The sequence below is a fragment of the Mauremys mutica genome, chromosome 3, assembly GCF_020497125.1.
Source record: "Mauremys mutica isolate MM-2020 ecotype Southern chromosome 3, ASM2049712v1, whole genome shotgun sequence".
Classification (NCBI taxonomy): domain Eukaryota; kingdom Metazoa; phylum Chordata; order Testudines; family Geoemydidae; genus Mauremys; species Mauremys mutica.
The window spans coordinates 55,916,314-55,943,207 of record NC_059074.1 but is presented as its reverse complement, the minus strand read 5'-3'; the positions used below and the strand labels follow the sequence as shown (position 1 = coordinate 55,943,207).

Below are 26,894 nucleotides of genomic sequence, written 5' to 3'. Positions count from 1 at the left end.
CAACGATTTTGAAAGAAGGACCTCATAAAAGACAGGAATTAAAGGCAGAGTATTTTTAATTGCCTATTCCCAGATATCATCCAGTACATTTTTTCCTGTTCGGAAATATCTGTGTTTCAGAAATGAATCACACAGTAGTTCAGGTTAATGTTCATTTTCAAGGCTCAAACTACTTTGTCCAGGCATGCTCTTAGAGCTCAGTCCATGGAAATAAAGTTTTCAGTGGTTCTGGCTCCCTAAATTCATGTTCAAGGTGACTCTCTACAACTCTTTCTACAGAATGCAGGGAGTAGATTCTTTGACTTACCAACGCTTTTTTGCACAAGTTAGACATTAGTTTGTAAAAGCTAGTTAGCATTATAAATTATCCACTCTTTTTTTTTCTAAAATCTCAAAACCCAAACATAACATGAAACCTACTCAGTTAAGTTTTTTAGGATTTTAGGCTAGCAGAATGGCTAAGTGGCTCTTCTCTAAGATTTTCCTGAAACTACAATTTCCTTTTTTCCTTTCGATAACCTGTTCTGATTTTTATTGTGCATTGTGTTTAGCTGGTGATTTTCTTTTTCCTAGTCTGTCCTCAAAAGTCTTTGAATCCATTTCAAATACAATTTTCCTTGCTTAGGTGGCTTAAGTCTCTCTGAGCTGCACAATATCATTTTTAAAAATGAAATCCTACGTGGCTTTGAAATAGTAAACGTAGCTTTTGAAATACTAAATCCTGCTTGGCTGAGGGGGAGAACTGGAAGTGTATTCATGTTGCCAGAAGCCTCTTTATTGAAGGAATGCAGAATGGATATTTGGGCCACATTACATTATTTCACTTCTTACTAAACTTATCTCCTGCAAATGAGGTTTTCAACAAGTCCTTTTGGCAGTTTTTTTTTTTAAAAAACAAAGGCAGCTCTGTTTCTCTTCTAGTACTATTATTCCCTCCCAAGGTATAGCTTGCTTGTTTTGATTCTTTTCCAGTGGAGAGGAGGATATGCAAAGACCAATTACTAGTGATGTCATTTTTCATAGACCTCTTCCATGTGGATCCAACATAGCAAAGAAGGAAATTAAGTCTGTTCTTTCAGTTTTCTGTGTAGGAACAGCCAAATCTCCATTTGGTACATAGTTAAACTTTTCTGTGTTTTTTTACTATAGCAAGTATAAGGACACAATTTTTTATACTGAATGTTACATTTGTTCAATATAACCTTTCATGTGCACTTCTCTTACTCTTTTATGTTTCCATGACTAATGGAAGGGAGAGCACTGTATCAACTTACAGCACATTACCAAAATTTAAAACATTTCACATTCACTTCTGTGAATAAGGTTTAAGTCATCCCCAGGCAAAAGCAATGAATTCCTTTTTGCCTTAGTTAACTCTGGGGCAGGAGGGAGATACTATTTTAAGTGGTTAAGTGAATACCCTTTGCCTTTTTGAGCATTTCCTATCAAACTCTTCTCTCATTCATAAGTCATTTAAAACATGTATGTGGAAAAAGTGGATGGAAATATTCACTAAATAAAGAAATCATCCTAGCTCAATTTGGTTAAAAGATGAACAGTCTTTGATCAATAAAATTGAGCATAATGTTTTTGTGCTTTTAATATCAACTTGAGAGCATTTCAGCTATATTATAATAATATATCTTTGTTTTAGATCATATGGGGAGTATTTTTCATCCTTGTGGCACTGTTGTTCACCATTTCTCTCTTCCTGTCAAAGTAAGTATATTGCCGTGTCCATTTTGTGAATCAGTTACACAGATCATGTACTGTATGCCTTTATCTAAGCTAAAATCCATTAATATGATCTATTAATCTTAAGAGTTGTCTGCTTTACTTTAGAAGTGTTCTGCAGTGGTGTACTTTTTTCTTGCCATATTCCTATAACTGACCATACTGCTATACTTTAACATTATACATCTAAACTAAATTTTGATAAAGCTGAAACAGATAAGTCAATAAAACATTGAATAAATAAAGATTGGTCAGTTTATTTTTCTGCTTAACTATCCACTGATGCAGCAAAGAAATTATTTACATTTGTCTACACATATGCTTAAAGGGACTACTTATGTGGTACAAAATAAGCATGGGCTTATGTGCCTTCTGGGTTAGGGAAACAGTGCTCAACACCTTGCGGATATTGAGCCCTCAATCTCCTTTCTGTGTGTTGTTTAGGTCCTGGTCATTTCCGTGCTTCGTGAAGCTTAAAGTAGCATAGTCAACTGGAAATCTGAGCAGTTTGTTTTTTTTAAAAGTCTGTTATGTCACCTGTCCCAGAGTCCCGTCCCCCTATGATGTTTTGGGGTTTTTTAGATTTAAACCTCACTTTCCCTATTTTAAAAATATTTCTCTCTTGCCTGTTATGTGAAATAACCAGACAAACAAAAAGTAGAACCTGACTAAGGGGTAGATCGTGCAAAGATACATGTGTGTAGTCTCATTGACTTCACGTGAATAACTTAACTTGCAAGTTTGCAGGACCAGACCATAGCTGACAATACAGGGGGAGCGATGGCATTCACAAAGTAAAGAAACTAAAAAAGTTTTCTTTCAATTATAACTTTTCTGGTGTTTGTAACGGTTTCTAAAAAATCTTAAACATAAGAGTGATTTTTAATCTGATATCCCTTTAAATGAAACTTGAATAAAAATGCTCTATGGAGAGGAAAAAAGCCATAACAATTAACCAGTTTTCCCTAATTATTGCAGCTTGGACAAAGCTCTACATTCAGCTGGCATCAATTCTGGATTTATAATTTTAGGAACTAATCTGACCAATCCGTTGAATATGCTTTTACCTGTTCTACAAACTGTAAGTAAAACAACAATTGGCAAATATATAGCGATAGATATATAGCAAGCTTATTACATATAGATCTATATAGAAATATGTAATAAGCTTGCTAATATATGCTAAGATCTAGGAGACCATTGCAGATTAAAAGATCTTGTGAGTCTGCAAGTCAACTAATAGATAACTCAAAAATGCAAAACAAACTTCATTTTTGACATGCTTTGTTTTAATTTAATATTGGTAGTATACTGGTAAATCTGTGGCAATGAATATTATAATAGTGAAGTATTTTATTAAGACTTATTAAAGCAGTCTCTTAAATATTTGCTGAGAAGTAAAATGAATTTTTTTTGTGAACTCTCAGTTTTGCAGATTAGCACATTGAAACACCAAGGCTCTCTTGCATTGTAAATGTTGTTAAAACCTGGAATTATTCCTCAAGTGATTGTCCAGACTGATTCCACTCTTTGGGCTTTGGGCTTCTTCTTCGAGTGCTGTCCCTGTGGGTGCTCCACTCTAGGTGACAGTGCGTCCCGGCGCTGTCGATCGGAGATTTTCGGTAGCAGTGCCTGGTTGGGGCGCATGCACCCAGATGGTATCTCCCGTCTAGTTGGAATCTTCCTGAGTGCGTGTGCCCCACACCTTCCTCAGTTCCTTTTCAACCGTCCTCGGCTGAAGACGGGACTCGGAGCAGTGCTGCCTTCTCTTCCCTGGTACCTATAGGAAACAGTAACAAAGAACATAGAAATAATTATTAATTACTTCCCAGTTGTTTCCCTTCCTTTAGTATAGTTACATAGTTAGTTACTTAGTTTAAAAAGAAAATCACTTCAGACTTGTCTCTCACTGAGACACTCTCCCCTGCCATTTCTAATTTACAATGCCAGGGGCTTCAGGATTCAAGAGGTGTGTTTTCTGGCACGACTCCATACCAAGGTTGGATGGGCACTCTCACATTGTGTGAAGTGCCTCGTGGAAGCCTACATCCCCGCAAAGTGCCTCTACTGTATGAGCCTCGAGTCGAGGGCTTGGCATGACAGAGACCTGCGGCTTAAAATGCTTCTGATGGAGAAATCCCCGCAGCCGCTTTCGGAGATGGGGAAAGTTAAACCCACTCCCACATCCTCCCCAGCCAGATCGAAACCGGTGGGGAGCGTTGCTTCACCCTCCCTGGAGCGGAGGCAAGAAGCAGAGCAGTCTCATAGGAGAGACTCTAACAAGGGTAAGGGGTCTCCTGCGAGATCCCTACCCTCTGTGCTGACAGCGCCAAAGCTAGGCGCCTCCGCCCCGGATCACGCCTCAACAACGGCTCCCACAGACTGTAGAGGCGGAAATTCAACCTCCCGAACACAGAAGGATTCCGCGGCACCAAGCGCCTCAGCGCTAAAAACAGCCGCGAAGCCGACTGCGCGCTCTGTCTCGGTGCCGACAAGGACGTCGGCACCGCAAGCCTCAGGGCTAAAAATAGCCGCTAAGCCGGCTGCGCGCTCTGCCCTGGTGCAGACAAGGATGTCGGCACCGCAAGCCTCAGGGCTAAAAACAACTGCGGAGCTGGCCACGCTCTGCCCCGGTGCCGACAAGGACGTCGGCACCGAAAGCCTAAGGACTAAAAATAGCCGCGGAGCCGGCTATGGCTCTGCGCCGGTGCTGACAAAGCCGTCGGCACTGCAAGCCTCAGCGCTAAAAATAGCCGTGGAGCCGGCTATGCGCTCTGCCCCGGTGCCGACAAAGCCGTCGGCACCGCAAGCCTCAGAGCGGAAGAAGAAGGGGGAAAAAAAAAAAAGCCGCGGAGCCGGCTGCGCGCTCTGCCCCGGTGCCAGGAAGGACGTCGGCACCGAGCCTGCCTTCCGCCTCTGCACCAACAGCAGACCCCCTGCAGGGCACCTCCAACCGACCCACTGCACCGCTCACACTTTCACTTTCGCTTCTTAACATGACACAGCGCAGTCCCACCACCTGAAGTGGCTACCTTCACTGAGCGCGAACCTGATCTACAACAGCAAGCAGAGTTCTTCGCACCTCCTTCTCCTTCCCCACTGGAGCCTTTTTCCACCTCAGGCTAAGGTCCACAGCCTCCAGCCTCAGTTTCCCTACTTCACTCCATATAAATGAGGCACTCTTGGAACCAGCTGACGCTCTCTGCAAACTCCAGCTTCCTTATTACCAACCTGCAGAAAAGCCGAACATAGATACTATGTTCCTGCTAAGGACGCTGACTTCCTATTTTTTTTTCACAACTGAACTCTTTCATTATCAATGCAGTCGCACAAAGAACGAAACAGCCACAATATCAGTCCACCCCGCAAGACATGAACCTTAAACGCCTTGACGTCTTGTGTCGCAAGGTTCACACATCCTCCACTCTACAATTCTGGATCGCAAAGTACCTTGCACTCCTTGCCAGGCATGACTTTGATAACTACAATAAACTTTTGAATTCGCCTCTTACATTCCAGAGGACAGGACAGCGGGCTTTAAATCAATTCTGAGCGAGTGCCAATTGATTTCCAGAACAGCCCTACAAACCTCTTTAGACACGACAGATACAGCAGCCCGTACAACTGCACGGGCTGTGGCTATGCGCAGATCTTCATGGCTTTCTGCATCTGGCATCCCTAAAGACCTGCAGAACAAAGTGGAGGACCTCCCCTTTGATAAACATAAACTATTTTCTTAAAAAAAACAAAAAAACAAAAAAAAAACCACCTGATGAACTACTTCATACAATGAAAGATTCTAGAGCGACACTGCGCACCCTGGGCATTCACCCATCTCTTCCCAGGGGTCAACGATATCAACCCACACCTTATCACATAAATAGGAATCGCGCTAGACCCCCTAAGCACAGACAAAATCGAGCTCAAGCAACCACTTCCCATCCATCTGGGAATAAACAACAATTTTAAAAGGTTGGTTCAGGGTCTGTGCGACCACTCCTTGATTCCACAGCCTATTTGCCCATTTCGCCACCGCCTCCAGAGTTTCCAACATGCCTGTCAGCAAATTACACAGGACTTCTGAGTTCTCAACATAGTTCAGTCCGGTTACTCTAGCCCATTCATACCCTATCCTTCTCCCCTTCCCCGTCCCTCTTCAGGGACCCCTCTCATGAGCACCTGCTTCGCGCAGAAGTTGCTTATCTTCTATAGCTAGGCGCAGTGGAGCCTGTGCCAATGCTACATCCAGGGAAAGATTTCTACTCCCATTATTTCCTGACCCAGAAAAGGACTGGGGGCTAGAGGCCTATACTAGACTTACGCCAACTGAACAAATTCGCGAGGATACAAAAATTCAAAATGGTCACACTGGCCACATTAATTCCTGCACTAGATCAAGGGGACTGGTTTTCAGCCCTCGACCCACAATACGTTTCTTTTCATATATCAATTCATCCAGCTCTCAGATGCTTTCTAAGCTTCACAATCGGTCACAACCATCTCCAATACGGAGTTCTTCCTTTCGGCCTCTCCACAGCGCCGGGAGTTTTTTTCCTAAATTCTAGCTGTACTCGTGGCTCACCTCCACAAACATGGGGTCACGCAGTTCCCCTACCTGGACGATTGCCTCATCAAGGGCAACTCCTATGGCGAGACACTCCAAGCTACTCTTTCACTATCGCCCTCTTTCACAGCCGAGGCCTCCAAATAAACGCCCAAAAATCCACCCTGACACCTACACAACAGATTGAGTTCCTCGGAGCTCATCTCAACTCAATCCAGAGCAGATCCTTGCTCCCATATCACAGATTCCTCGCTATCACGCAGCTCAAACGCACGCTCTCTATTCATCCAAGGACATAGGCAAGACTCTGCCTACAGCTCCTTGGTCATATGGCAGTCACTACCTTCATACTCCAGTACGCCAGGCTGCACATGAGATGTCTTCAGGGCTGGCTCAATTCCAATCTCAAACCCAACAGACACACCTTAGGGATGTTGTTAACTCCGCCTCCCAACTTCTAGCTTCCCTACAGTGGTGGACAAGACCAGAGAACCTCTACACTAAGGTTTCCTTCCAGAACTGATCCCCAGCACTCGTGCTCGCCACGGACGTTTCCCTAATTGGTTGCGGAGGGCATTTAGAGGGACACAGGGCACAAGGCTAGTGGTCTGCATCAGAGTCACACCTACACACAAATCTCTTATTGCTCAGAGCTGTGAGATGAGCGTGCCTTCATTTTCTTCCCCTCATAAAGAAAAATACCTGTGAGTCTTAACAGACAACGTAGCATGTATGTACTACATCAACAGACAAGGGGGAGCACGCTCACATTCTCTTTGCATGGAAGCCATCCGTCTATGGAATTGGTGTATATAACATCAAATACAGACCACCGCTTCCTACCTGCCAGACTGCCACAACACTATTGCCGACGCACTCGGCAGGCACTTCTCGACAGAACACGAATAGGAACTGCACCCCACAATACTTCAACAGCTCTTCTCCCTCTGGGGCACCCCGTCAGTAGACCTCTCTGCCACAACTCAGAACCGAAAATGTCCCCAGTTTTGCTCCAGAGTGGGACTCAGAACTGCATCCCCAGGAGACGCATTCCTCATCCCGCGGAACACCTCTCTCCTGTACACCTTCCACCAATCCCTCTGCTACACGGGGTTCTTCGGAAGATTGTGGACCATAAGAACCGGGTCATATTTATTGCCCCGGCTTGGCTGAGACAGACGTGGTATCCCTACCTACTCTGCATGTCCTCCCGTCACCCACGGGCTCTCCCCAACAGGCCAGATCTCCTTTTCCAGAACAATAGACTGGCTCTTTACCCTGAGCTCCTCAAGCTCTACCTCACAGCGTGGTTCCTTCATGGTTCCAAACCCATGAACTAGCCTGTTCTGAGCAAGTCCGATATGTCTTCCTGCACAGTAGGAAAGACTCCACTCATAAAACCTACCCGCAGAAGTGGAAGAATTTCGCCCTCTGGTGCTTACGTAATCACTTAGTGTCCAATATGGTAACCCTCCCTATCATTCTAGACTACCTCTTGGAACTAAAACAAGACGGACACTCGCTCAGCTCCACCAAAGTGCACCTGGTGGCACTTACCACCTTCCATGACCTCTTAGCAGGTTATTCACTCTTTACTCACCCAACCATAAAATGATTTCTCACAGCCCTGCAAAACCTCTACCCTGAAATTCACCCAATAGCTGCTTCATGGAATCTTAACCTTCATTCTACACGCTCACATGAAGCCTCCATTCGAGCCCTTGGCTACCTCTTCTCATCTCCATATATCCATGAAGGTGGCTTTCTTAGTTGCCATAACATCGGCAAGGAGAGTAGGTGAAATGAGTGCCCTCATGGCCCACTCTCCCTACACAATCTTCTCCAAAGACAAAGTCACTTTGAGACCAAATCCTAAATTTCTTCCTAAAGTGCTATCTACCTTCCACCTCAACCAACCTATATACTTACCTACTTTCTATCCCGAACCTCACAAGACTCCACAAGAGGCAACCCTGCATACTCTCGATGTCAGGCGAGCAATTGCCTTTTATTTAGACAGGACTAAACCATTTTGCAAGTCTCTGCGACTCTTTGTTTCCATTACCGAAAGAATCAAACGGTATGGCTATCTCTAAACAATGACTGTCCAAGTGGATCTCTGACTGCATCAGATCCTGTTACCGTGCGAAGAATCTTCAACCGCCTGAAGGCGTTAGAACTCATTCCACTAGAGCCATGTCGGCATCCATTGCCTTCTTACACAATGTTCCCATTCCTGATATCTGCAAAGCGGCTACATGGTCATCTAAACACATGTTTGCAAAACACTATGCTCTAACGCAAAACACCACGGCAGACACAATAGTAGGTCATACAGTACTATCTTCAGTACTCACTGCCGTATCTCCAAAGTCCCAACAACCGTAGTGGGTACTGCTACACATTCACCTAGAGTGGAGAACCCACAGGGACTGCACTCGAAGAAGAAGAGAAAGTTACTCACCTTGCAGTAACTGAGGTTCTTCGAGATGTGTGTCCCTGTGGGTGCTCCACTCCCCGCCCTCCTCCCCTCTACTTTGGAGTACTAAGATTACTCTCCACGGTAGAGAAGGAACTGAGGAGGGTGTGGGGTGCACGCACTCAGGTAGATTCCAACTAGACGGGAGATACCATCTGGGTGCATGCGCCCCAACCAGGCACTGCTACCGAAAATCTCCGATCGACAGCGCCGGGACGCACGCGCCCCAACCAGGCACTGCTACCGAAAATCTCCGATCAACAGCGCCGGGACGCACAGTCACCTAGAGTGGAGCACCCACAGGGACACACATCTCGAAGAACCTCAGTTACTGCAAGGTGAGTAACTTTCTCTTATGCCCCCTGCACATGTGATCAGATTATTTTGAAATAGCATTGTCCATTGGGGCTGTGCCTGCATCCTGTGAGCACTTGTGACCATTGTAGCTGAAGATATGGAGCGGGTTAGCCTCAGCAGCCTCTTCTTACTGTCCATGTCTGCAAGACAGAACCCTGCATTCTGTCTCTTAAACCTGCAAGAAATAAGTTAGCGCTATTGTTGTTGTTTATTTGTCTCACAATAATTATAAATATCTGTTGGTTTGGAAAAAAAAATCTTGTGAAAAGAGGGCATTGATAGCGGGAAGGAAGGGACATTAGGAACCCCAATTCCTCTGTGCACAAGCCTAAAATAGCCAGAGGCAAATCTCCATGATTCAAGATCTGTCCCTCCTGCAATACAATAGTGCCCGCCAATGATGGCCATTCAAGATGCCTCTTGTGCCTCTTGCTTAAGCCTGTGTCTAAGCGCTGCCTAGTGCACAAGCTGTTTTTGAGCAGTGTTGTCATAAACATACAGCTATGGGTAGCATAAAATCCCTCCTTTACCTGTAAAGGGTTAAGAAGCTCAAATAACCTGGCTGGCACCTGACCAAAAGGACCAATGAGGGGAGAAGATACTTTCAAATCTCTGGGGGAAGGTTTTTGTTTTCTCTCTTTGTTGTTCTCTCCGGGTCAGTGAGGAATCGGCAGGGAAAATACATCTCCCAAAGCCATAAATGAACTAAGCATCTAAGATTACAGATTGTAAGTAATAGAAAGGAAATGCGTTAGATTATCTTTTGTTTTAGCTTGTGAATTGTCCGTATGCTATGGGGGAGGTTTATTCCTGGTTTTTTGTTAAATTAAACTTTAGCCTAGAGGGGAATCCTCTGTGTTTTGAATCTGATTACCCTGTAAAATTACCTTCCATCCTGATTTTTACAGAGGTGCTTCTTTTACTTTTTCTTTATAATAAAGTTCTGCTTTTAAGAACCTGATTGGTTTTTAGTGTCCTAAAAACCCAAGGTCTGGTATGTGTGCACTTTGTTAACCTGTTTGGTTGGTATATTATTCTCAAGCCTCCCCAGAAAAGGGGGTGAAGGGGCTTTGGGAGATTTTGGGGAAACAAGAACACCAAGTGGTTCTTTTCCTTGAATCTTTGTCTAACTCACTTGATGGTGGCAGCAGTACTCATCCAAGGACAAGGAAGGATTTGTGCTTTGGGGAAGATTTTAACCTAAGCTGGCAGAAATAAGCTTAGGGGGTCTTTCATGGAGGTCCCCACATCTGTATCCCAGAGTTCAGAGTGGGGAGAGAACCCTGACAAATGTCTTGAAAGCTAAAGAGGGAAGACTGAAGCTATATCATGAGACCTCAGTGCAAGCATTGTCAGATCTGAGTAAACAAATAGGGGTTGGGGGTGGCCCTGGGTGCTGGTCCAGAGGCACAGTGGTTGGGCAGACAGGAGTAGCTCCCCACACATTGACCTCTCCCTCCGCAGCTGAGGAACAATGGGGGTGGGAGAGTGAAGCTTCCTGCAGCCCGGGGAGGTGGTTCTTTGAGTGCTTGCTCATGTGAATTCCATTCTAGGTGTGTGCATGCCCACGTGCACAGTCGGAGATTTTTGCCTTAGCAGTATCCATAGGGCCAGCTGTGGTGTCCTCTTGAGTGCTGCCCTCATGCATCGGTATATCAGGTGCTGCCAGCCCTACTCCCTCTCAGTTCCTTCTTACTGCCTTTGGTGGTTAGTTGGAGTGCCTTTCCTTGCATAGCAAGGGCTAGTGGTTTCGTCTCTTCTGACTTCAAGCCTTAGGGTCTTGTAAATAGTTTATAGTAGTTAGTGTAAAGTAATTGTTAACTGTACTTAGAAGTTAGAATCCCAGTGGGGAGTTCGCCCCAGCAAGGGCATGCCCTGGTCTCTGGGGTTTAAGCCCTGGGTGGACTGTAACAGGCCTATGCCTGGAAGTGGCCCCCCAGGCAGCTGCCTCAAGTGCTTGGGGGAATCACATGTGAAAGACAAATGTTGTATTTGTAAAAAATGTTGACCCAGGACTCAGAGTGGGATATTCATTTGCGGGCTCTCCTCATGGAGGCTGCCCTTTGTCCAGCTTCCAAGCCATCCTGCCAAGACACACCGAATACATCTGCCTTGGTGCGCTCCCCATCCGGCACCACTCCCCATCTGGCACCGTTCCCCATCACCGGTGCCCAAAAAGAAATCAAAGAAGCACAGCTCCTCGGCACCAGGCAAGAAGGGCCATGGGATATCGGGCAAAGGACCCAGTTTGGGCCTCCCAGCCACTCCGGAGCCACGTGTACATGCCTCCCCAGTCAGGGCCCTTAGTCCCTTAAAGGATCTGCCACGGACTCCCAGGAGCGGTAGGGGATCCAAACTCCTGATGGCATCAATACCTTCCCAAGCTCCCCTGGCACTGAGAGAGCAGAGGTCTCCACCCGTGCCACTAGCACTGTGGGTGCCACGGGAAATGGTAAAGGCTCATCTATGAGGGCAGGCCAGCCACTAACATCCCTCCAGGGGCAGTGGAGCACCACTGATCCCCAAGACAAGGCAGCGCTCTCCTCCTCCATGCCGCAGAACTCTGGAATAGCAGACCAGATCCTCTGGGGCTCCTGCTTGGTCACCAGCACCACAATCACGGTCCCTGCTGTCTCAACGTGGATCGCCTAAGCGGTAGGCACTAGTCTCCGTACTACCGCCACTGTTTGTCTCCCACCGGTCGTCCTCTTGGCACAGATCTTGGTCGCTTGCCCCATGGGAGCATTCCCCGTCATGACTCCAGTCCCCTTGATATTGGCACTGAACCTCTCACTCTGGGCACTGGTCTCAAGTGTCAACAGTCCCATGGTGTGGGGAAGGGGATTCCTCTGGCACAGGGGTAGTTCAGCCCCTCGCCCAGACTCCACCAATGCAATTGTGCTCCTGAGACCATGTCAACATTGATGGCACCGTCTTGGCAGCATGGCAAGTGGCCAGCACAGTGGCCTTATTGGAGCCCGGGGGGCATGCCTGTCATGACACTGCCCCCTTCGCACAGCTTATCTGCTGCTGCCTTGGAGCAACAGTTGGTGGCACTGATGGCACCATATTCGGTGCATGAGTTGCGCTCAGAGGTTGGGAGGAGAGGAGACTGCCACCTCTGAACCTCCCTCCCCCACGGGGATGATGCCCGAAGGCCTCCTCCGATGGTACAGTTGTCTTCATCCCTAGACAAGGCAGTTGTGGGATCCTCGAGGGCCAACCTGCCAGATGATTTTAAAGGCCCTGCTTCAACGGGTGGCTGAGAACTTGGGCCTAAAGGTGGAGTAGATGGCCGAGCAGGTGGACACTTTTGTTCAATGTCCTCTCCACCTCTACCTCTGCCTTTAACACCAATGCAGGACGAGATCTTCAAAATTGCCACAGCCCTCTGGCAAACCCCATCATCCATCCCTCCCACCTCCTAAAGGGCCAAAAAGAAGTACTTTGTTCTGGCCAAAGGGTTCAAGTACCTTTATACCCACCTACCTCTGGGCTCGCTAGTAGTCTCTGTGGCCAACGAAAAAGACAAGCAGGGGCACACCAGCTCAACTCCCAATAATAGAGGCCAAAAGACTGGACCTTTTTGGGAGAAAAATGTATTCCACTGCCAGTCTGCAATCCTGGGTGGCGAACTGAGTGGCGAACTTTCATCCACCATAGTTCATCTAGCAGCCATTTCAAACTTCCACTCGGGCGAAAATGGGTGCTTGGTGTTCTCCAATGCCATGGTCAGCAGGTTCCTCCAGAGATTGGAACGTCTGTACCTGCAAATTCGGCATCTGTCCCCTATGTGGGACCTCAACCTGGTCCTAACCAAGCTCATGGGTGCCCCGTTCGAGCCGATGGCCACTTGCTTGCTTCTACCTTTCCTGGAAAACAGCTTTCCTCATCGCAATCACCTCAGTGAGATGTGTGTCAAACTTCGGGCCCTCTCGTCGGACCCACCATATACGGTGTTTCATAAGGACAAAGTACAGCTGCGACCACACCCCGCCTTCCTTCCTAAGGTGGTGTCTGCCTTCCATGTCAACCAAGACATCTTCCTTCCGGTTTTCTATCCGAAGCCGCACGCTTCTCAGTGGAAACAGCTGCACTCTCTAGATGTTCTCAGGGCCCTGGCCTTTTACATCAAGCGAATGAAACCTTTCAGAAAGACGACCTAGCTGTTTGTGGTAGTGGCAGACCGGATGAAGGGTCTCCCAGTCTCCATGCAGCATATCTCGTCCTGGATTACATCATGCATCCGAGCATGCTATGACTTGGCTGGTGCCCCAACTATGTGCCCTTACTGCCCACTCCACTCGGGCTCAAGCTTTGTCCTCCACCTTCCTGGCTCATGTGCCCATTCAGGAGATCTGTAGGGCAGCAACTTGGTCATCAGTACATACCTTCGCTTCCCACTATGCGATAGTGAAGCTGTCCAGGGGTGATGATGCATTTGGTTCAGCAGTCCTTCACTCCATGACAATTCACTCCGACCCCACCGCCTAGGTAAGGCTTGGGAGTCACCTAATTGGAATCGATATGAGCAAGCACTCGAAGAAGAAAAGACGATTACTTACCTTTGTAACTGTTGTTCTTCGAGATGTGTTGCTCATATCCATTCCAAACCCGCCCTCCTTCCCCTCTGTCAGAGTAGCCGGCAAGAAGGAACTGAGGGAGCGCTGGGTTGGCAGGGGCATATATCTGGCGCCATAAGGGAGCCTATCCAGTGGGCGCCTCAGCCAACCACCGAGTGTTGCTAGGGTAAAAATATTCCGACAATCATGCACGTGGCGTGGCATGCGCACACCTAATTGGAATGGATATGAGCAACCCATCTCGAAGAACAGCAGTTACAAAGGTGAGTAACCGTCTTTTCTTCAAAATGTGTTGTCCACACATATTCCATGACCCAACTTCCATCCCTGCTAATTCTAAGCCCTGAAATTGGGATTTTTTATTTTTGAAGGGAAGAGAGGCAGCTTAAGATAGCTTCATCCCTTTTACTCTCAGCTATGGTAGCTGGTAAGGGCTTACAAGGACAAAGGCATCGCTCAAACATACATTATTTCAAAATAATCTGATCTCACGCATAGGACATGTGCACAGCAGAAATAGAAAACACACCTGAAAGAACCATTGTATTGTAGGGTAAGCAACCATTCTCTTTGATGAAAAAACAATGTGTGGAAGTGTATATGTATAAAAAGTTAAAGTAGACGCTTGTGTGTGTGTGTGTTGGGTATCTCAAAAAAAAATCCTTTACAAGTATTCAGTAGTAAACTGATGTATTGGTCTGAGATATGGTATTCTTATTCTGGTAGCCTACCAAAAAGCAAATTGTAATCACCCACATAAAATTGAATGAAAAAAATCTAACTATACGTGTTGGTAAAAGAAAGAGTTTTTAATCATCATGGTTGCCTCACCATCCTCTTTCTCAGTTTCTGCAATGTGCTGGCAACTATAAAGCTCTTGTGTGAAGGAAGAAAAACAGTGCCTGAGAGTCAACATAGCATGTGACTTGTGAATAACCTGTGGCTGCTGAACTCAGTGGTGATGGGATGGAAAAAATGATCCCACTTGGGGTGGTTGTGCCCTGGACTTCAACAGAGGCAAAGAAGATTGTCACTAGTGATTTGGGTTGCCTCTGTTCTGCATACCCAAACTCTAGGGCAACTTTAAAGGAAGCTAATTTCCAGAGTATTGGGCATCAATCTATGCTCTGAAAACCAGGCCCAGAAGACTGTGGCTACCTAACCAAGGTGTATGTTGGGTTGGAGTACTTGAGGATCCATCCCCTCTAGAATGAAGATGATAAACATGCATAATACAAATACTTGAATGGAGTTATTTTACATTTTTAATAGTCACTTTTAGAAGTCCATTATATTGTCTATTTTCTCCTTTTTTTTAAAAAAAAAGACATAGTTAGGACTAAACATTGGCGGCAGACTTCTGTGAAAAGAGTTCAGAATCACTTAAGCCACATAAGAGATCATAGTAATTAAGGCAATAGATAACCAGGATATAAACAAAGTGTTAACAGTAAGGAAACAAGGAAAAGGACAAATGTTGGAAATACTAAAGTGACAGGATAAACTGTACCAAGAGGATGACTGGAGAAAGGACTAAAATACTATATCAACATTAAGATGCTGGGGGCATGCCATGTTTTCCCTATGAATATTATTTATTAACTAGAATTAACTATCAGATCCCCACTAAGTAATGCTCACAACAGTACTTTCTTTAAAAATGCTATGTAAGTGACATAAGTAATTGTGTATTTTTTTAATAAAAGGTTTATATTAATTTTGACTTTACTCTAAAAATGATATATGAATGTTATATCGCTTATATTAACTCATTTGAAAGAGGCCTCTTGCGCTATTCTAACTCTGGACTTTGCTGTAAGTGGAACTAACTAGTCTAGCCCAACTTTTGAAGTTGGCGTGAAACAATATCTAATTCAAATTGAGGTGAAGCTTGGAAAAAATTCACAAAGCTATTCAATCTCTTTTCTAAATTGGACTGTTAATTGTTTCAGTTCTATTTGTAATTAACTGTCTTACATTTTAAATCGGGCAGTTTTCCTTCTCTTACCACCTCAAACACTATCACAATGAGAAGTTCTGAAATATACAGCCTCCCATTGTCCTAAGAAACCTTTAAAAAAAATTTAAAAAATTAGATGATCAGCCACTCTTGTAATTTGATTTGTGTTGAGTATTTGTTATGTTAGCGTTTTCATTTCTTTTTTTCAGCTTTTATTTATTAATATTCTTCTCTTTTAGGTTTTTCCACTTGATTATATCCTCATTACAACAATTATTATGTATTTTATCTTCACTTCAATGGCAGGGATTCGAAACATGGGTATATGGTTCTTTTGGATAAGGGTAAATATTACTTATTTACTAAAATGTAACATTTATAAATTACTATATAAAAATATTTAAAATGTATGTAACAGATACAAAAGGACTTTTCAGAATTTTCTCTCTACCATGTTCTAAAAACTAAAATGGTGTGAAGCAATCATTCTTTTTAAACAATATTACAATCAATTGTTTTAGCAAGAGTCTTAAGGGTTTCTACCATGTTTTGAAAAGCTAGATTGTATTTTGGCCTGATGGCCTGGTTAACGGAGGGCAAGTGGTTTCAACTTGAGACAAAATTGCAGGTATCAAGCCAGCAGTGTCTGGGGTCTTTGTGGAAGCAGCACATTCAATGTATTGCCAACCCTAAGTGTTCAAATATCATGATTTATGTGTGAGGTGGAGTGTAGGGGTGTGGCAGACTGAGCATGTGTGGGTTTTTTGGATTCTGGTTTTTGAGCCTTGAGGGTAGAAGTCACCTGCCCACAAAGTGTGATCACATTCCAGGGTCAAAATTCAACCTTTAAATGTGCCTGCAACCATGTAGACTCCCCACTGGTTGCTCAGAAAAAGACTCCCCTTACTCTTTCCTAACCTTGAGAGTGGGGAGCTACCTATCTATCCTCCTTCTCCCTTACCGTTATCCTATCTGTTTTCCCTTCCCACATTGTCACTTGTCCACTTGGTCTCCTCCCCCATTGTCTCTTGTCTCCAGTCCCAGATCTTCTCCTGAACTCCACATTCCCCCGTCTCATAGACTCATAGACTTTAAGGTCAGAAGGGACCATTATGATTATCTAGTCTGACCTCCTGCACAATGCAGGCCACAGAATCTCACCCATCCACTTCACTAACAAACCCCTAACCTATGTCTGAGTTATTGAAGTCCTCAAATTGTGGTTTGAAGACCTCCAGCTGCAGAGAATCCTCCTCAGTTTCCTGTCCAAGTCACTAACCTTAAAGTCCAGGGAGTGGCCATCTTTACTAAGGGCAGTCCCATTGTCACATGCAAAGCCTGTAGGCAACCATCTTGAATGATGATAGTTTGGCATCAGCCCCACTGAAAATAAAATGAGGTGGTGACAGTCATGTGGAATAAAGAAAACTGCCAATTTTGAAGTTAGAGATCTTAGATCATAGGATATTTTGTAAAATATTGTTAATAGGGTTTGATTGTTTGTCATCGGTGATCCCTAGAGGTCAAGTATGATCTTTCACAGCTTTTATTTTTCATGGGTCCTTTGGTGAATGAGTCCCATCCTTGAGCCACAGGCTCACTTGCAGACATTGCAGGTGGTGTTCGAAGACAGAGTTGGCCCGCGATTGCTGCGTGACAGTTGTCTTTCCTTTCTTTTCTGGTGGTTTTTCTGCGACCAGGTCAAGGTGATTTTCCTCAAAAGTGGATGTTTCCTCTCTGACAAGTCTTGGCCAGTTACCCCTATCCTGGGCTGCTATCGCTCAGTGTGTGGTGTCAATGCCACATCTCTTGATGTTTATCTTGAGGATGTCTTTTAAATGTTTCTTTTGGCCTCCCCATTTCCTTTTTCCTTTGGTGAGTTGGGCATATAGCAGTTGTTTTAGTAAGCGTTCATCAGGTATGCGCACACACTGCCTGCTCCACATCAGCTGATGCTGGATGATCAGGGCATCAACACTGAAAATGTTGGCCTCCGTGAGGACACTGACATTGGTTCGACGATCCTCCCACTTTACATTGAGGATCTTCCAAAGAAAGTGCTCGTGCTGGCATTCAGGTTTCTCATGTGTTTTCAATAGGTCACCCAAGTCTCTCAGCCATAGAGGAGAATTGGGATTACCACCACTTTATAAACTTAGAGTCTGTTCCGATGTTGTGATTGTTGAACACCCAGCAAGACAGTCTGCCAAAGGCAAGGCTGGCACATTGAATTCTGTGCTCAATCTCAAAGTCTATGTCTGTCCTCTGCAAGAGATGGCTGCTAAGATAGGCAAAGTATTCTACATTTTCCCGTTCTTCTTTGTCGATGTAGATCTTCCTTGCTGGTCTGATGATTGACCAGGGACTGGCTGGTGGAGAACTTTTGTTTTGCCAATGTTCAGAGTAGCCTTAGGCTTTTGTAAGCTTCATAGAAGCAATTTAAGGGCTGTTTGCTGCCATCAGGACTGGTTTGACAACAGTAACATTAAGATTACAGCCCTTTTGGAATGGAAGAGAAAAGCTTTCTGCGACTGGCAAAGCCAACCACTATCCAGTCGGAAGCAGAGTTCTTTCCATCAGCTCAAAGCTGAAGTTCAAAGGAGGATCTGAGAAATAAAAAACAAATGGTGGGAGGACAAAGCAAAAGAAATCCAAACATTCAATGACTGATATGATATGCAGAGGTTTTTTTGAGAGACTAAGACCCTGTATGGACCAAGCTCATATGGCCTGTCACCTCTGAGATTTGAAGATGGTAGTACCCTTCTTAAAGTTAACAAATCCATCAAAGAGCGCTGAAGGAAACACTACCAAAAGCTTTAAATAGAGAATCGACTGTGACTGACACCATCAACTCCATCCCTCGGCACCCAATCTGGGAATCTCTTGCCAACTCACCAACACCTGAGGAGGGCTGCAAAGCAATTAAACAAATGAAGAACAATAAAGCAACAGGTCCTGATGGCATACCAGCTGAAGTACTGAAAGTGGGGGGAGAAACACTGGCTAACAAGCTTCACTTGTTGCTCCTCAAAATCTGGTGCATCGAAGAAATCCCTGCTGGCTTAGGTAATGCTAACATCGTCCCCATTTTCAAAAAGGAAGACAAAGCCAGTTATGACAACTATCAAGGCATTGTCTTCGTCCTCCATCATTGGGAAGATTCTTGCTAGAATCTGACTGAATCGCCTGCTCCCTCTTGCAGAGGAAGTACTGCCAGAGTCCCAGTTTGGCTTCAGACCATCACAACACACAAGCAACATGATTTTCGCAACCAAGCAGATCCAGGAAAAGTGTCAAGAACAATACCAGTAGCTGTATGTGTCCTTTATTGATATGACCAAAGCCTTTGACTCTGTCAGCTGTGAGGCTCTGTTGAAAATCATGTAAAAGTTTGGCTGCCCAAGCAAATTTATCACTATTATAAGACTTCTCTACGACCAGATGACTGCCTCCATCCTGTGCAGTGGCTCTACCTCTGTCATCTGAACTGGTGTAAAAGAATATCGGATTGACAGCAACCTCTTTAACCTTTCCCATCTCTGTGCCAGAACTAATGTAATATCAGCAACAATAACTGATCGCCAGTATCCAGATGATTGTGCTGTAGTTGCACACTCAAAGGAGGATCTGCAAACAGCCCTTAATTGCTTCTCTGAAGCTTGATCACTTGTATGGTATATGTAGAGGCTTTTACATTTACAGCTATGCCTTTGAGGGAGAATTTTTTTGAATATATTTCTACTATCTCTTAACAGTAGAGTTTCAGGATGTAATTGGGAAAAATATCTAATATAAATATCTAGTTAAATAGCAATGTCCTTTAACAGATATCAAGCATGATAACCTAGAGAAACAATTATGATCTAATATTTGTACGTCTTCTATTTTTTTTTTAGTTGTATAAGATTAGAAGAGGTAAAACTCGGCCTCAAGCACTCTTATTTCTCTGTATGATACTTCTGTTGATTGTTCTTCACACAAGTTATATGATCTACAGTCTTGCACCTCAGTATGTCATGTATGGAAGCCAAAAATACCTGGTTCAGGTGAGACTTTCCCTTTCATAAGGATATATATAACTTACCTTGTTTTAAAAATGTATTAGAATTGCATATATGGGGTGAGGCAAAGCACAGCCCTGCTGTATACCTATTTTTGAAGGGATATAACCATAAGAATCTCCTAGAGTTATTGTGCCTCTGGCTATTTTGGAGGAGTGCAGCCCGGAGAAACTGTGTTGCACCCTTGTACACAATGCAGCATGAAGTTCCTATGTAAAGCTGTAGAGGGACCTGGTCCTGCCCCCATCTAAAAGGAAATTACAGTTGTTGCTACTAGTTTCCAGTACACCTTATGCTCTCTTAGCATAGGAACTGCTTTTTATTATTTTCATTATATTCTGATAATGGCCAAGCTCCCCAATCAGGAATAGGATCCCATTGTGGAAATTTCTGTATAAACTCATAGTAACGGACAGTGGCTGCCTCAGAGAGCTTGCTCATCTAAAAACAAAAACAAAAAAGTGGAAGGCATAATAGGATACAAGGTAGTCAGAGTAATGGAGGGCATATGTTGTGATAGTTCTGTTTTAAAAAAATATTTTTAAACTTTTGTCTAATTTTTTTTAAATTATCCCAAAACTTACTTTTATCCTGTAAATGTCCTACTTCACCTTAGCCTTTTTTTACAGTATTAGTTTATAATTAACACTAAACTTTTCCGTTGTTAATTTTAACTACTGCTTCTTTTAACTCTTGCATCCCTGTATTTTGTTATCTTTAAGTTTTGCTGTTTCTATTCCATTCCCTACCTTTTTCTATTTTAAATTAGTTTTGATTCTTGCACTTCATATTTATTGTATTTATGTCTTTCTATTTTACATGTACAATAAGATTTAGACTTACCACTTTTTCTAGGAGTTGGGCCATTGAGGATAAAAGACCTGTTAAGGAATTGCTGCCTTTCAGAGGCTCAACCACCTAGCTTAGTTGTAGTTGCTCAACTACATCTCACTGACCTTAGTGTATGTCTCTGCCGCACCCCAGCAGACCCTCTGACATATATGCCCTCTGAATTACCAAGTCCAATATCGTTGCTCTGAGAGTTCACTTGTACTACTGCCTCACTCCCAGGACAGTACTGTCTGGGTGCACATTGGAGTCAATGCAGCAGTAACTTAGGCCAGGTCTACACTTACTGGGGATCAACGCTGCTGCAATTGATGCAGCAGGGGTCGATTTAGCGGGTCTAGTGAAGACTCACTAAATCAACCGCAGAGCACTCTCCGGTCTACTCCGGTACTCCACCGGAATGAGAGGAGTAAAATAAGTCAATGGGAGAGCATCTCCCGTCAACGCAGCATGGTGTAGAGACCACAGTAAGTCGACCTAAGCTATGTCGACTCCAGCTACGTTATTCACAAGGCCTTAGTGTCACATGGTAAATATTCTCTAGTACTGGAGAAGAATAAATAATAATTTTCCTATTGTCTTTCATCTAGCAGGGAGCCACCACATTTGCAGATTACCTGAGCTGCAATCAATAGAGTCCACTCAGTGGTCACTGAAAGACATCTGATTTTTTTGTTCGGCAAATGCAGTTGTCTTATAAATTTGTTTGCTAACAAAGAGCAACTACCTGGGAGACCTTAGTTCCTTGTTAGATGCCTTAGAGTCTAACCCAAGTAATACTTCTTTATTGAGACAATTTTGAATTCTTAAAAAGGCAGTACTTTTCTTCCAGAACAAAGACATTTAAAAATCCTTTCAGCAGTAAAATTACTACAAGAGAATTCATGTTAAAGATGTTCTTTCTCAAGCTGATGAGCCTTTAGCAGCATATGTACTTTAGTATGTCATGTCATGCTAGCCAAATACAGACAGCAATATTTTGAAATTGATACAGCCAGGGATGTATTCCTATCCCTTACATGGTAGACTCAGCATCTCTCTGCCCTGGAAGGAGATGCTTTCAACTTTCCAGCTCCGTCAGTCCCAGTCACCTCTGACACTTCCATTCTAGGCTGGCGTAGCTATTCTAAGGATTTGTAAACTCAGTCACATGAATTTCTGGGAAGAAAAAACTTCGTCAACATCTAGAATTAAGGCCATTATATTGGGCTCTCAAGTCCTTTCTCCATCTTCTACATGGCAGAGTGAATCAAGTACTTACTGACAGCATTGCAGATGTCTTATGTGAACAATTAAGGGGAGCACCTTCCAGCTAGCTGTGCAGAGAGGCCATAGCTCTGTGGGATGGTCCATAGTGCACAGTACACCAAATTTATCCATTTAGTAGCCACCTTGCAGGGAAGGACAATATTATTGGCAGATCAGCTGAGCAGTGACTTACACAATCAACATTTGTTGTCACTCAAGAACTCAGTAGCAAACATCTCCCTATGGGTATATGTGGAAATGGACCTACATGCAACAAGACGCAACACCAAATGTTAGAGGTTTTGCTTCAGAATAGGAGCAGCTAATCAGCCCATAATAGGTGGGTCTTCTAGACTAAATGGGGACTTTTTCTAAGTCAGGAGAACCAAACAAGAGGAAAGCCAAGGTTATTGTGATTCCAAGGCCTGGATAAGATAAGTTTCTCTCTGATGTCCTGCAAGAGTTGCAAGGAGTTTCTCTCTCCTCCCGTGTGCCCCTGAACACACAATTTCAGACCTATTATCCCCAGTAGAGAGGCCACAATTCCCATATGGACACAGACTCTCTCCACTTGACAGCATGGGCAATAGAGATTTGACAGATTTAGAACTGTCCTGTTTGGAAAAGGTCCAGGAGATTCTATTAAAGCAGTCAACTTGCCTGTTATGATTGTAAGTAGAAAAGGTTCTCTTTGTGGGCAACCAGCAATAACATAAACCCAGCTTCAGTTCCCATTTAATCTATAATTGTGTACTTGCTTCATGTGATATGTTTGGGACTTTCCATACTGTCAGTAAAAGTACATCTCCAGTTGATCAAAATAATGTATCCAGCTATAATTTAGTTAAAAGGTTATTGAACAGATCTATCTTTTGGTTAGAGAATCCATTCCTACATGGGACCTAAATTTTATATGTAATTAGCTTGTGAAACTCCTCTGAACCAGTTGGAGAATGTTTCCTATTTCATCTCTCAATTAAGACAGCCTTTGAAAAGATATATGTAGGAAACTGTCCTCTACTGGCAATAGCATGAGCTAGGGTTTTTCCCAGCTGAAATTTGATTGTATGGATACATTGACATGCAAGCAGTTGCCAATTTTCAGCAGTTCTTAACATGTTTTCAAAAAGCTTTCGGGTACATAAGTGGTGGTTCTCCTCGTATATTTAAATAATTGAAAACTAAATTGGTTACTACATGAGCCTTGAATGTAAAAGTCAAAACTGAGAATTATATTCCCTGCTTTTTCTTAGCTGTGGTTGAAGTATTTTTTAAAATTTGGTTTTTCTTGCATATTGTAAAAATTAGTTTGTTCTGTGAGTGTTTAATCTGTACTTAGTACCCTGCCTATGTAGAAATCAAAATTCAATTTTAAGTATGTTTTCATCTGTATACTGGAGTTAATTTGCTGTTCCCATTTCTCCATTGTAATCTTTCTTCCTATGCTTTCAAATTCCAATTAATCTGTAAATATCCCTATTGGGAAACAATATTTCCATAGACATATTCAGCAATTCTGTAACTTTTGATTCTTCAACGTCCCATCCTTTTTAATGTTCAAAACCTTAAAACCTTAAAAGAGAAAAAAGCATCTTGAAGTGGAAGCATTGGCTTGTGCAATTTTCTTTACAGTAAAAAGGAAGAGGATTAATTAGGAGGGAAAGATGGCCTTGTGGTTAAAGCATTGGACCAGGACTAATCTAAAATATGTGACACGGTCAGGAATTGAATCCACATCTCCTGACTGTACTACTGACTAATGTTACTTTTGAAAACTCAGGGAAGTTGAAAGGTCCCAGAATACTGGAGAAAACCAAATGTAGCACTGATCTTCAAAAAAGGAGAAGTGTAGTTCTAGCAATTGCCATTTAATCTATTTTCAATACCTGGGGGGAGCTAAACTTTTAGAATGAACAAAATCTTGTGAAGTCTTCTATCTGGACTTCTTCTCTCATACCTACATTACCTTGGGGGGAAGAGAAGCATGCTCTGAGGTGAGTAAGCCATGTAAACACCTGGTGGAGGCACACATACTCCAGTATGCTTTCAAAGCTCCTAGACCCTTGTGATGTCAGTATAGTACAGTCCACTACTCTAAGATGATATTGCTTTCCACTTCTTAGTTTTCTTCTCTGCCCTCATTTCATCCTTTTCCACCTGCACATTCCTCTGCTACCTGCTTCTTTATCTCTGATTTACCATGCTCTTCCACCTGCCTTCTGCCCTTATAAATATGCTCATCAACCTATCCCTTTCCAATAAAAGAACCCCCTTCTAAGCTTTCAGTTAATGCAGACGTAATGGGTGGAAATAATGTGAATAGGCTGTTGTTTCCTTGAATAGTGAGGAAGAAATGGACACCTATCATCTGAGTGGAAGGTGCTTGTGGTGGATACTAGGGAGGAATGTACTGGTGGGCTTTTGGAACCAGAGAAGGAGGGCACTCTTCTGCCCATTGCCCTATCTTTCTCCTCTTTACCCTTGTAACTTCCTTACTTCTTGCAGTCTCAGGAAATGCCTGTCTCTACTTTTAGGGGAGGCTTATTTGAGGCCTGGTGGTGTTGCAGGGGCAAAGATAACTTGAGAAGCCTGATATAGAGGTGGGGTGTGTGTGTGTGTGTGTGTGTGTATATATGTTGCCGGCTCAAAGAGCCCGAGGCGGAGCAACAGCAGGGTTCGTTGCCCGGTGTGCGTCGCACTAATTATCACACCAGGGTGGAGAAGCAAAACCAGGTTTATTTGAGCCCAAATAGGTGCCAGGGAGAAAAGCATTCTCAAATCCTGCACACCGATACAAGCGGTTTTCCTCTCTTTATACAGAACTTCAGCTAAGCATTCCCATTACCCCCACACTCCTCCTCTCCCCCCACCTTTCATTCCCATGCAGCAAATACACTTTGCAATAGCAATCACATGAAGCAGTTAAGTCATACTTGGCAAAAAACCACCTTAGCTCGTTAGCAACTTTTCTGTGATCAGTTATCTGTACTTTCCCACCGTGGGGGCTACGTTCTCATGCATATAACTTTAATTACAGCACCTGCTTTCCGCCTATCTTATTTAATATTGGCTACATCTAGTATCAAGCAACCTTGCCACTGCCAGTAATTAGCACATAACACAAAAGGTTACAAAAGTTTAGTAAGGCTAACAAAAGCACATAAAGGTACTTTGGGTCACATAGGCCCAAAGTCACAACTTTGGTTTACTCAGGCCTAGTGGCACCAACATGTATACACATTCAGTTAGGCTGCAGTCATTTTCACTGGATCAGCTGACTGATCAATCTGCAAAGGTTTATTTAAAAAAAAAATGCCTCTTTTGTGAAAGTGACCGTGACACTCCCAGTTAACAGGCACATATTCATTTTAGTTGCAAACACCCATCAAGACATGCAAGAATGATCAAGGGAAGTGGGGAAATCAGATGTCTGGGCACGAAATAAGCAAATAAATTTCATCTTAAAAAATGCCAAATAAGTAATCTGGTGGAAAATAATTTGAAATATAGATATTGAGTGGGAGGGAGAAATCTGGGAAGTAATGCTGAAAGACATAGGAGCAGTAGTGGGCAGCAAATTAGACCCATATTTGAGATGCAGTATGGCATTGAAAAGAGCTATTGCAATTTTATGCTGCATACATAGTGGCATCATAGAGCAATAGTGCTCTGGTGTTCCCATGGCTAGAATAAAGTCAATAACACTTCCACAGTGCCTAGCTGGATCTTTCAATCCATCGTATGATCCAACACCTTTAGCTCATACAACTGTATATTTATTAGGTCCTATATGTACAGTGAAACTTGTTTATCATTTTAAAGGGTTTGTTAGAATGTCATCAACTAACGCTTAATTATGAAAAAGATAATCTTTTGGAGCAATTTTATACTATATTATTCTGTAACAATTCAGAACCTGTAAAGCATTGAAAATAAACAATGGCATGCAAAGATTAAAGATGTACTGCAAGAATTTTTTAAACCTTTTTTTCTTGCAAGTGAAATTTAAAACATCTATACAATATAGCTGTTGTGTCAAAATGATTTCTCACAAGATTTATATGCTTCAGAAAACACCACATTGCATAATGTATTAACCTATTTAAAATGTTCTTTTCTGACATTACATATTCTTTATGCAGCGTAATATGACGCTTGTTGATGGCCAGCCAGGGAATGTTACAACATATGTGCCTAAAGTCTGTGATGCAGATGCCCCAGAAGGTAAGACAAATGAAACTTTTGTTCAATGCACACTTCCTGTGTTGCATCATTGTAGAAGATTGGTTACTTCATTATATTTGTGTGCACTAGCAAGAGAAACCACTGAAATTTTATTTTCTTAAAAAATAACTGAGCATTTGCTCAAGCTTCTTTAGTATTTATGTCCTCTGTGTTAAGATTTACTTACAGAAGGTAGAAATTTAATAGTGAAAAGTTCAAGGTCATGCATTTAGGGATTAATAACAAGAACTATTGTTATAAGCTGGGGAGGCATCAGTTGGAAGCAACAGAGGAGGAGAAGGACCTCGGAGTATTGGTTGATCACAGGATGACTATGAGCCATCAATGTGATATGGCCGTGAAAAAAGCGAATGCGGTCTTGAGATGCAAAACGCAAGGTATTTCTAGTAGAGATAAGGAGGTGTTAGTACCATTATACAAAGCACTGGTGAGACCTCATCTGGAATACTGTGTGTAGTTCTGGTCTCCCATGTTTAAGAAGGATGAATTCAAACTGGAACAGGTATAGAGAAGGGCTACTAGGATGATCCGAGGAATGGAAAACCTGTCATATGAAAGGAGACTCAAAGAGTTTGACTTGTTTAGCCTAACCAAAAGAAGGCTGAGGGGAGATATGATTGCTCTTTATAAATACATCAGAGGAATAAATATCAGGGAGGGAGAGGAATTATTTAAGCTCAGTACCAATGTGGACACAAGAACAAATGGATATAAACTGGCCATCAGGAAGTTTAGACTTGAAATTAGACAAAGGTTTCTAACCATCAGAGGAGTGAAGTTCTGGAATAGCCTTCCAAGGGGAGTAATAGGG

General features: G+C 43.2%; 1 protein-coding gene across 2 annotated transcripts in view; it reads left to right on the top strand.

Annotated features, from left to right (window-relative positions):
- LMBRD1 (LMBR1 domain containing 1) overlaps positions 1-26,894 on the top strand; it is a 220,264-nt gene that overhangs the window by 157,860 nt on the left and 35,510 nt on the right. For both annotated transcript variants that reach the window (XM_045011303.1, XM_045011302.1), the window contains exons 10-14: positions 1,655-1,719; positions 2,713-2,815; positions 15,917-16,021; positions 19,577-19,726; positions 25,981-26,062. In XM_045011303.1, coding sequence (XP_044867238.1) covers positions 1,655-1,719; positions 2,713-2,815; positions 15,917-16,021; positions 19,577-19,726; positions 25,981-26,062 — 505 coding nt within the window. The remainder of the gene's footprint in view (positions 1-1,654; positions 1,720-2,712; positions 2,816-15,916; positions 16,022-19,576; positions 19,727-25,980; positions 26,063-26,894) is intronic.